The sequence below is a fragment of the Orycteropus afer genome, unplaced genomic scaffold (assembly GCF_000298275.1).
Source record: "Orycteropus afer afer isolate SDZICR_OR568_19922 unplaced genomic scaffold, OryAfe1.0 scaffold00165, whole genome shotgun sequence".
Classification (NCBI taxonomy): domain Eukaryota; kingdom Metazoa; phylum Chordata; class Mammalia; order Tubulidentata; family Orycteropodidae; genus Orycteropus; species Orycteropus afer.
Window position 1 is genome coordinate 5817435 of NW_006921752.1, and position 12643 is coordinate 5830077.

At 36.8% G+C, this 12643-nt stretch overlaps 1 protein-coding gene across 1 annotated transcript in view; it reads right to left on the reverse strand.

The window, feature by feature from the left end:
• Positions 1-387: 387 nt before the first annotated feature.
• The window catches only part of DIAPH2 (diaphanous related formin 2), a 1278863-nt gene continuing 1266607 nt past the window's right edge, over positions 388-12643 (reverse strand). Inside the window, exon 27 of the mRNA XM_007946556.1 lies at positions 388-452. Within this exon, the coding sequence (XP_007944747.1) occupies positions 388-452 (65 nt within the window). The remainder of the gene's footprint in view (positions 453-12643) is intronic.

Below are 12643 nucleotides of genomic sequence, written 5' to 3' on the forward strand. Positions count from 1 at the left end.
TCTAGTCTTTTTCTTCTGTCCACCTTTTTCACTTGATGACCTGCATGTTTGAGTAACTTTGTAAATTTTTGACAAACTGAATGTTTTTGAACAGCCTTATTGCTCTTCAATCTCTTACACTTTCATCATCACCATCAGATCACAAACAATAACAAATAACAGATATTGATACAGTAAAAAGTAACACACTTTTTTTATAATCCTGATAATTGTGTTCATATTAGTGTAATTATGGGAGGAGTCTTACAGTAGTTTTACAAATGCACACTATTTCAAACAGCTTAGCTTGATCCTGGCAGAAACACAATTATTTCCTCTCCATCCCTTGAATGAATGTTTTCTTCTTTTGTTTACTTAAATATTTTTCATACTCTTTGGCATCAGGAATCACTTAGATGAGATAACTCCATTGTGGCGAGAACGTGACCTTTCCAAAGGTACCCGTCTATTATCTGTAAGACAAAGAGAAAAAGCACCAAAAATATAGTGAGTTTTAGACCTCGGCTATTACAAAATGTTGGGTCAAGAGATTTTCAAATAGTCCTGAAAAATTACTACAAATGAATATGTAAATAATTAACAAGGAGCCTAGATCTGTGGAGTTCATACTGTAGCTGCCAAGCTGAGCTCAAGAGTTCTACAATCAGCAATAAATTACTTTCTTGGTAAGTGAAGTCAGAGTGGTAAAAGAAATGGAAGAATTCTCTCAAGCATAGTTCCCTTGGAAATAGCAGGCGAAAACAAAATTCCTTGGTAAAGATGTTAAATCGAAAGGATCTATATACAATGTCTTTTGTCAGAAAGCACTTCAATTCCCCATGAGTTTTCAGTCTGTATGTTGGCTACCTCTAGGGGCACCAGTATGGGCAGAGTAAACCAGTTTTTATTTTTTATAATGATTGCAATATGTGGCAATCAAACCAGCTACCAAGTCTTTGCCTGATTGTGTGATGTAAACAAATTCAATACATTAGATAGTCATTATGGGAATGAATTATGAATAAATCCCATTCTCCCCACCCATCACTGGAAAAATAATCACTGTAGAGATAACTGTTGGCACCAAGCTCGGAAAGCAAAGTTTAAAAGCATTGAAAGTTGCTGAAAATAGTTTTAGCATTAATAGGTAAAAGGTTTACAGCGCTGCATTGCAATGATCACTACTATGTTATTATCACCTCTGTTTTATGCTCAGCTTAAATGCAATTGATGTGGGTGAAAATCCCTCTCTGAAAAAAAGCATAATATACTTAGATTCTCTATTTAGAGTAAGACTGTTGTTGTTGTTGTTGTGTGCCGTCAAGTCAGCCCTGACTCATAGCGACCCCTCCTTGGGTTTCCGAGGCAGTATCACTACAGATAGTAGGATTGCCCAACCTTCCTTCCGAGGAGTGGCTGGTGGGTTTGAACCGCCAGCCTTCTGGTGAGCAGGCAAGTGTCTTAGCCACTATGCTACCAGAGCTCCCACTAGGTCCCTAGAAATAATGACAACCACTAGCACTTACATAAATGCTAACACTTTACACTCGTTAATTTGCTAATTCACACAACATCCCCGGGAGGTAAGCCCATTTCATTCTATCCTATTATCTCTGCTTTAGTGATGAAGGTTACACAGCAAATCAATGGTATGACAGGGGATTATAAGGCAAAGTTAATGCCTGAATGTCAGGCTTGTTTTTTTAGGAGGAAGATGTTGGGGCCTCCCAAGCTACTACTCATTTTTTCCCTAAGAAGATGTCCAGTACATACACCCTGCCTGTCACATGGAGAGGATGAAGTAAGAAGTGCTGAGGTTTTGCCATGGTGTCTTTCTTGTTGGTATTAGCATCTCTTGAATGATTCCTGGTAGTCTGTGATCAGTACCCAGAGCAAAGGTAACTGGCCCCCATGACCTTGGCCTCATTAATAACATGGCATGAGTGCACTGAGCCAACCAACCATAAGCTTAAACCTTACAGAGCACTTTATAATGCAATGATATCACTGAGAGGTGAGAAAGAAGGAGGCATTTTCTCTACACAGAGAAATATCTGAATGATGGAGTATTTGGGTATCTGATACCATTGTTAAAAATCCATTATTTAGTTTGTGATATGGATCACAATTCAGCTAAAAATGTGAAGATAGCATTCCTGGATAAAGGGCTTATAACTTAGATGCCACTAGTTTGCATATAGATTGGTTTGGGACTTCACAGAAAATATTAAAAAATGAGATTATAATATAATGGTTATCACTACATTGCTAGCATTTAAACATGCAGGGTTAAAGCGATCAGAAATGAGACTGTTGGTAGCATTCCCAAAGTCATCAGGTATCTGCACTTCACCCCAGAAATGCCACTGTTACCCCAAATTATCACTGCCCACTGGATCCAAGAGAAGAGTAACATCCAAAAACCCAGGCTGGCAGCATTAAATGATGTGATGTGAGGATTCACATCAATCTGCAACTTACCGGTGACATCCTGTGTAAGAAAATAAAGATATTTTCAGGTCAAAATGGACTAAAGAAAGGACATGGAAGCTTTTAGAAGGCAGGATGAGCAATGGTCCAGGGCCAAAAGCTAGCTCTTGGCATGCACAAAAGAGAATTATTCTGTATTTTCTTCCTTCCTTCCTTGTTTTCTCCCTTCTTTTTTTGGGGGGGGGGCAAATTAATGAGTTAATTCTGAAAAGAGGTAATTTTGCAAAAGTCACCACTTATATTTAAAACATTTTTTTTTACTATTTACATTTTTGAAATGCCAGCCTACAATTTTATTGATGAAAACATGCCATTAGAAACACTTTGATTCCAACTCACAGCAACATATAGGACAGAGTAGAACTGCCCCATAGGGTTTCCTAAACTGAAATCTTTAAGGGAGCAGATCACCAGATCTTTCTCCTGGGGAGTGGTTGATGTTTCAGTTAGCAGTCGAGCACTTAACCATTGGGCCACCAGGGCTCCTTACAAAAATGCCTAGAGAGTCTCTGTCTTCATTGTCTCAGATTTCAAGAAAGATTTCTATTATTTGCAAACACAAGGATTAATTCAGCACTAAAGCCTGAGATGTCAGTCCCAAGATGTACCTTCCAAATTCAAATTGTTTTTGAGTATATATACTCTAATCAATTCTCTTTGGCCATCAAAGGTTTGTCTTTGAAATGTACCCCATGTGAAGATGAACAGATTCTGATATTACAGAAGGCATCCTGGTCAAAGCATGAAGTTGAGGAGCAAGACATTATACAAAATATGCATCCTATTGAGGAAGGGTGGCCAAACTAAAATAAAATTCAAATCTTTCACTAAAAAAGAAATTAAATATGTAGCCCAGCTTTAATATGTTCTGCATACTCTGAAAATCAGCTTATCCAGCTCAAACCTATGTCAAAGTTTTCCACACTCTCATAAGAGCAAGAAGGAGCACTAGTGCTGCAATGGTTAAAACGCTTGGCTGCTAACTCAAAGGTTGGCTGTTCGAACTCACCAGCCACTCCATGGGAGAAAGACACAGTAGTCTGTGTCTGTAAAGATTTACAGCCTTGGAAATGATATGAGGCAGCTCTACTCTGTCCTATAAGATTGCTATGAGTTGGAATTGACTCAGGGGCAGTAGGGTTTATGTTATAAGAGCAAGAAGTTTTATGCTTAATCTAAGCATACACTCATTTGGTATTCATTTCAAAACCTCCCCAACAAAATTCTGTAGTGGATGGATTAAACCTATTATTGAATGGCTCCAGAATTCATCCATCCAATCATTTATTCAGCAACTATGTACAAAGCACAAAGTCCATGAAATCTGTGAATGTCACAAAGTTTCAGATCCACAGCTGAATCTACTACATTAATTTCCCTCTTACTGAAAATTTTCTCAAATGAAATAACTGAGGAATAAGTACATCCTACAAAAAGTTTAAACAGAAAGCGATGTTATATAGACGAAAAGACTCAAGCCTGTAGTGTGAAACCTGGGAATGTGCAATTAATCCTCTAACAGAGTGAGTATATTACCCAAGGTAAAAGGCTGTGTCTTACATACTGCATGACTAGGTCAATGTAGGATTATGGAAACTGTGATAAAAAGTCCATGTCCATTATTCATTTCCCTTCAGGTTAGGTGTCCATCTGTGGTCTATAGAAGAACTATTTTCTCCCCAGTGCTTCACAGATGTGTAGATGTATCAGTGTTGACCAAACATAATATAAAATGGGACCACAGACAGGAATCGAGCCTTACACTAGTCCCTTACAGCAGGATAACATAAAATACACCCAGTATACACTGCACCTTGTGTAACAAAATATCTCACTTTAATTGAAAAATAATTGGCTAGCCAACAAAGTAAATAAACCCTCTGTCCTCTCCAATGAGCTTTCCAGAAAACAAAGCTCTTCAAAAGAGATCATGCGGCAGATTTAGCATCCATGAGTAGGACTATACAGCTTAGGCTAAGGAGACAAGATAACTTTAGGTTGCTTCCCTAAATGTCCGTTGAGTATTCTTTGCATCCTGAACACTGATGAAAGATAATTTATGTTAGACTATTATACTGAAATTATCTTATATGAACATATTTTCCCCTTTGTGTTCCATAATTTCAAAGCTGTTTCTATTTTTCTTTTTCCTGAGTTGGATATAGTTTCTCACTTACTAGAAATATCTGGAAGATGGCAGCCTAATTAGATTTGGGACTAATCTCTTGGTGGAGGTCAGCTAATTCTTCTATTAGTTGACCAGGTCCATTCTCCTTACTGTTACCAGAATACAAAAACCAAAGCAAATCCGCAGCCATCGAGTTGGTACCAAGTCATAGTGAACCTATAGGACAGAGCAGAACTGCCCCATAAGGTCTCCAAGGCTGTAAATCTTTACAGAAGCTGACAACCTCAACTTTCTCCCATGGAGTGGCTGATGGGTTCAAACTGCCAAACTTTTGGTTAGTAGTCAAAAGCACTGCACCACCAGAGCTCCTCGTTACTAGAATAGGGCCTACAAAACTATGTTGAGCTGAAATAGTCTATGCAATTTAGTGTTCTACTTTTTCATTTAATATTGCATTGTAGAAATTTTCCATGTCATTAAACTTCTGGAAACTTTATATTGAAAACATGGTTTTTAATGGCCAAATTACTATTCTATTACATAAATATACCACAATTTAGTTAACCATTTGTTCACTGCAGGACATTTAAGTTGCTCCCAGTATTTTACTCTTATGAACAGCATAGGAATGAACATCCCTCTAGCTACCACCTTACATATGCATTGTATGGAAGCAGCATTGCTATATCAAAGGGCATGTAAAATTGAGTCCAAATGTCCTCCAGAACTATATTAAATACCAGTTGGGAGTATATGAGTGTGTCTACCTTACTTCATTCTTAAGCATTATTTTTCTAAAAATGCACTAATATGAAAAGTAAAACAAGGCATCTGGTTCTGTCTTTTTGCATTTCTTCAAGTTCTAGTGAGGTAAATTTGTTCTACTGCTTTTAAACTCAGAAAATTCTTCTCTAGCCAGGGAGATTAGTTCAACAGTCAACTATATGTCTTCTTGCTCTTTAAGGTTTGATTTTTGTTTTTAACATTTAACTATGTAAATGATCTGGAATTAATTTTCTTGTACAATCCAGGTAAGTTTCTACATTGTTTTCTTTTTATGTTCCTTAGAAAGAGAAAATGGATTGTCCCAGCACCATTTTTTGCACAACCATGCTTTCCACACTGATTCACAATACTATAATTATCTTATATTAAATTATCTCTTCTAGAGTCCATTTCTGTTCCATTAATTTTTGTTTCAATACTATGCTGTCAATACCTCCTGATTTCATTATTTCAGCCTTACAATATGTTTTAATATGTGATAGAACAAATCTGCTATAATTTATATTTTCATTTCAAATGTTTATTTTTAGGGCCGGTTTTGGAACTCTACATCAGGCTCTCATGACATAATAACTTGAAAACAACACAGTTGATAACCCTAATGGGTACTAGGCTGATCTCTGTTTTTGTATGCCAATGAACCCAGTGACAACAAGGTCCCTATTTTTAAGAGTTCTTGGATTCCTCATTTTCTTAAAGACTCACCAAGACATATTTCCCTGTCTTATGTTCACTTTTTCTAACATCTGATCACTTTTCTTCTGGAAATACAGCAGTGTCGAGCACTTCCCCTAATAGTGTTAACAGTTATACCTAGAGATTTTTTAATCACTCACAGAGGGTGCTATACATCTACTCTCATCATGTCTATCTCATAAAAAATTTGAATAATAGTTTAAATTAAATTTATAGTTTCATTTGCTATTGATAAGATCTAGTGCATCTACTTTATAAACCTTATTTCCTCATATTTTGACATATGTTTTATGTATTTGCTTTCCATCACAAATAGATATATGCACACCCATGTTTGTCATAGCACTATTCACAATAGCAAAGACATGGGAACAACCTAAGTGCCCATCAACTGAGGAATGGATAAACAAACTGTACATGCATACAATGGAATACTGTGGAACCCTAAAGAATAATGTAGAGTCTACAGAACACCCCATAATGTGGATGAAATCAGAGGACTTTATGCTGAGCAAAATAAGTCAATCACAGAAGGACAAATATTGCATCAGTCCACTATTGTAAAAAGTCAAGGAACAGTTTATACATGCAAGGAAACTTTTTTTATTGACTACCAGAGATGGGAGGGGAAGGGAGAGAACATTTCTACACAGGTTGAAAAAAGAAAAAGATAGATACACACACACACACACACACACACACACACACACACCCAGTGCTCCGGTAGTGTAGTGGATAAGGCACTTGACTGCTAACCAGAAGGTCAGTGGTTCAAACCCACCAGCCGCTCTGAAGAAGGAACACAGGACAATCTACTTCCCTAAAGATTTACAGTCTCGGAAACCCAATGGGTGTCACTATGAGTCAGAAATGACTCAATGGCAGTGAGTTTGTTTGTTTTGGCATATTTCTGTAGTGATACTGCCTCGGAAGTTCAAGGAGAGGTTGCTATGAGTCGGATCTGACTCGACGGCAGTGGGTTTATTTATTTACTTATTTATTTATTTTGTTTTGTGTGTGTGTGTGTGTGTGTGTGTGTATAGGCTCTGGTGGCATAGTGCCTAAGGCATTTGACTGCTAACCAGAAGGCTGTCGGCTCAAACCCACCAGCCACTCCTTGGAAGGAAGACTGGGCAATCTACTTCCATAGAGATACCGCCTTGGAAACCCAAGGAGGGTATGAGTCAGAACCAACTTCATGGAAGTCAGTTGAGTTTTGAGTATATAGATAGATAGATACATATATATAGATACACCAGAGATTATTAGTGGCTACCAGGGGTAGGAGGGTTTTTTTCGGGGGCCATTGAATTTATGCTAATGGTGATGTAATATTTTGGAAAAGGATAGCAATAATGGTGGTAGGACATGAAAACTGTCATCAATGTCCCTGAGCTCTAAATGTGGAAGTTGTTATGTTGGTGAATGTCTTGTGTGTGTTTTCACCACAATAAAAGTAAAAAATAAATAAATAAAAATTTGCTTTCCATGAGATACTGTAGGTATTATACTATATAAAATTGTTTTATTCCAACAGAACTGTACACACAGGAAGCTGTACAGAAATGCATGTCTAGAAGTGAATCAATTAGTTCATTTAACAATTAAATAGTTCTACCCCTGTTCTAATCTCAATGACATCGTGATATTTTTAAAACTAGATACAGGCCGTGTTGTGTAATCTGTATCTTTCATCACATGCAAATAAATCCATGCAAAGAAAATAGAAACCTAGATTACTGTGGTTGTTCAGGTAGGCAGAAGAGATGAAAGTTATTTTAACGAGGATGATAATGGAAAGCAATAATGTTAAGTAGTTCAGAGGCTACTGTGACTATAGACACACAACTCCCATTAACTGTAATCACAGTTAAGTACATGTAATGATAACAAAATAGACCCCTAAATGACTTTCCAATTTGAAAATAAGCAAATGTGTTACAGGAAACAGCATGTTTTTGTGTGGAAAATACAGTATTCTATTTGAGATGTGCAAATTATTTTCATATTGATATTGCTCAGGGTATGATGTTGGTATTTTTCCTACGCTCAGTGATATAGATCTGCTAGAGGTGATGTCTATACAAAGAATGCCTTTCCCTTTTCTCTTCTTAATGCTCAGCATTTGTTATGTTATTAAAGGAAAAGTCTCAATAGTTGCAATGGATTTATTAATTCAGTAGCTTGTTATCAGCATGAAACTCTGCTGTGCTAGAGGAAAAACAAATTATATTTTATAAAACTGCAGTAGTGAGATTAAATCACTTTTCTATATTTCACTTTCTTCTTATCCTCCCTGCCAGGTAGTAACTCTACTCTCTATCTCTATTATGAACCTCATATTTTGCAAACTATCAAGTTTTGTAGTAACATAAAGGTACATTATCAAACGAACTCAATTATAGTAACTTTAGGAAGATTGAAATACGTGATAAAAGTAAAACCACACAGTACAATAATATTGCTTCAAGGCATAAAAATCTTAATCCATATTAAGCTACAAATATAGAAAATATACAATACTAACATTTATCTACCTTATCATAAACATGATATTTTCATAACATGTAAAGCCAACCTCTTGAGATTTTAAATGACTTGCATTTATATAATTGATAACTTGGGTATTTCAAAGGTTTTCAGAGAGTATGGCTTAGGACAAAATAAAATCAGTATATTGTTCAGTATTTCAACTGCCAGAAACCTTACTATTGATTATCTTTGGACTCAATGTCAAAGCTAGTGAATAGAATCTCTTTTTTTATAAAATGTCCTTTGTTTTGTCCATTAGTCATGCATTATGCTTGCTTCTTTACTAGAGAATGCAATTGGGCCGTAAGACAATTTTGCTCTCTATGAGATTGAAAGTCTGATGAAAATGCCTGCATATCTGGAAAATATGGGAAAAGGCAGCAAATAAAAATATGGAAGAATGTTAGAAAATAATTGAAAAAACTTCCAAGTAAATTATATATAAAACTTATGTCAAAGAGCAAACCAGTAGAAACCAAACTCAAACTATAACAGAGCTGCTCATGGTGTCTATCACAGTGGCTTACTTACACACAGCAGTGTCTCAAAAACTGTCTGTTGATTAAGTAATCATCCAATCATTAGCAGTGAATCAGGAACTGATCCTTGAATTCACCTTCAGCTTTGCTGCTTACATGCAGGGAATATAATTTGTCATTAATACAAGGAAAGGAAAAGAAAGCTGGCCAGCCAGCCAGCCAGCTAGTCAACCAGCCAACCTGACTTCCTGCCTCCCTTCTTTCTCCCTCCCACCTTCCCTCCACCCTTTCTTCTTTCCACAAAATTTTACTTCATATATTATTTGCAAGGTACCATAGCAGGCACCCTTCTAAGTTATTAGGGTGGAAAGGATAAATGTAAAAACAACTATAACATGAAACTATACGTCGCTTGTGGCATGTATCATATTCTAAGTACATTATCATCTCAATTAGGCCTCTTTTAAAAGAGATCAGATTTCAATAAGAAGAAATGTAAAGATAGCTATTCATTTTTGATTAGTTAAGAAAAAAAAGAGTTTTAATCCCCAATATTGGTGACCATTTGATTAATAAACTTTTCAAATGTTGGTAAGCATGAGAAGGAATGAATATAGAAAGGGAGAATCAGAATTCTTAGCCATATTAAAATTCTTTTTTCTAGGAAAGGAAAAAAAATAATAAGGAAAGGAAAGTATACTGACCAGATTTGTAGTTATAAGGACTGAGATAAAGTGATAGCTGTTTTCATAAATATGTCATTGTATCTTTGATCCTTTAATTACCTTGAAGCTTTTACATAGAAGACAATAGTTCTGTTCCCCAAAAGTCAGCAGAAATGGGGCTCTCTGAAGTCATCTGGTGAGGCTTTGTTGTTGAAGCCTAGATAACACTATCAAGAGTGACAGTAGAGCTGATCAAAGCATAGATTGCATTGACCTAGGCCAAAGAGGACTTGGCAGGGTGAGAGCTCGGGCAATTGTTTGAGCTGGTGCAAAATAAACTAGCTGTTAAATGGCACTGTGAATACAGGGTCAGTTTGTTACTATCACCTGTCTTTCTATTTCATGTGTGGCATAGATCTCTATGACTATCAGTACTAGGCATCAGCCAAATTCCCTAACTTTGATCATATGATGGAAAATCCTCTGTCATTTTCTGTGGCAGTTGTTTGTGATCTGCCTGAGCTTTGTTGTTGATATACTGACCTGGAATATCCTTGCCTGTCATCTGCTTTTGTTTCTGAATTACTCTAAGACTATACATCTACTTTTTTGTTTTCAATATGTGCAACCTATCTCTCAAATCTGGGCTACTCATTTCTTGCTGATGATAGAAGTTTTAGAGTAGTCAGTCCAACCCTACAACTTAAGCAGCCCCAGGTACTCTGAGGGTATATAAGCTTACTGTTTTCAATTGTAAGGCAGACATGGCGGGCCTTCTCCCTGCATTTCCCAAAGGACCAGATGACAGAACTATACCACCAGCTAGGATTTTAAGGAGAGAAGATACTTAATCCACAGCTTATAATTAAGAGAGTTTATAATCAGGTGCTTCTCATTATTAGTGTTCCTCATCATAGCCTGTACTTTATTACTTAACCAGTTGTATGGACAAAGGCAACCTGTACATTTAATATCACACACTTTAGCAGCTGCCAGTGTTATTGTTTTAAAATATAAACTGTCCCTTAGGGTAGAAGCTAGCTAGTGGTTGTTTTAAATTTGAGCAATGAGGACAGATTAAAAACATAGTCTCTCAATGTCATATTCATAATAGACAAAAGTTCCTTAGTAATTTTAGTATCTAATGCAATCCATGCACAATCCCAGTGCCAGGCTGAGCCTAAAGGTGAATAAAAATGACTTCTACTGGCAACTTACTTCGCATATAGGAAGTCTCGTATGACTTTTAAGTCTATTGGAACAAAGCCAGCCAGTATACATTATGAGAAAAATGTATACTAGTAAAAAATTACGAATAGATTTTATGTCTAGTAAAAACAATTATAAATAGTCCATATGTCCATCATGGGAGGGCTGGCAGTTCAAACCCACCAGCCACTCCTCAGAAGGAAGATTGGGCAATCCACTTCCTTAGTGATAACCATCTCAGAAACCCAAGGAGGGGTCACCATGAGTCAGATCTGACTCAACGGCAGTGAGTTTGGTTTGGTTTGGTTTGTCCATCATGGGATTAGATAAATAAAAGACGGAACTCACATACATGGAGATACTACTATAAATTATTATATAGATCTATATGTACTCAACAGAAAGCTATCTATATTATAGAGTGGAAAACGGCATGTTACGAAAGATTACAACATAACCTTTTTTTTTTAAAAAAAAAAATCTTTATAATTGTTGAAAGTGTTGAAGGATACATACCAGTAATGACAGTGGTTATCTCTGAATGATGGGGTCATGATTTTTTTTTCTTCTTTATATTTTTCCATATTATCTGAATTATTGACATTGAACATGACTAACTTGGAAAAGTAGGGGAAAAATAGGTAAATGATTAAATTATCAGTCTGTAGCTAAAGATCATGGACTGTTCTCAAGTCAAAGAAAGAGAAGTCTAGGATTCAATAATCTCTGGATTAATCCATTATGAATTATACCATCACTAAGTACACTCTCGGGGCAATGATGGATCAGTGGTAGAATTTTCACCTTCCATGCAGGAGATCTGAGTTTGATTTCTGGTCAATGTACTTCAAATGTGGCCACCACTTGTCTATCAGTGGAAGCTTGTGTGTTATTATGTTGCTGAACAAGTATCAACAGAGTTTCCAAACTAAGATGGACTAGGAAGAAAGGCCTGGCAATCTAGTTCCAAAAGTCAGCCAATGTTGTTGTTGTTATGTGCCGTTGAGTCGGCCCCGACTCATAGCGACCCCTCCTTGGGTTTCTGAGGCAGTATCACTACGGAAGTAGGATTGCCCAACCTTCCTTCCGAGGAGTGGCTGGCGGGTTTGAACCGCCAGCCGTCTGGTTAGCAGGCAAGTGTCTTAGCCATTATGCTACCAGAGTCAGCCAATGAAAACCATATAAATCACAATTGGAGATGGTGCAGGACCAGGCAGTGGTTCCTTCCACTGTGTATAGGGGTGAGCATGAGTCAGAGGCTGACTTAATGGTGGTTAACAATAACAAGTGCAGTATAATAGAAAAAAGAAAGAAAGAGAAAGAAGGCAAGCAAGTATGTGCCATTTTCTGTGCTGCTTAAATAAACAGGAAAGTGTTACACAAGTTGGCTGTTTTGGAGCATTAATAAACTTATCTTCACACTTACAGTCACATATCTTAGATTCTAAGTTCTAAAAGTTCTAGTTTAGGAAGTGAAGCTACACAATCTCCCCGAAAAGATGGGTAAAAGTCAGAAAGACAAGGAGGTGGAGGTATATTTTCCTAAACCTTAGTTTAGACTTCTCTTTCTTTGACCTGAGAACAGTATATGATCTTTAGTGTTCTGGTTACCTAGTACTGCTCTGACAGGAATATACCACAAATGGGATGGCCTTAACAAACAGAAATGTATTCTTACA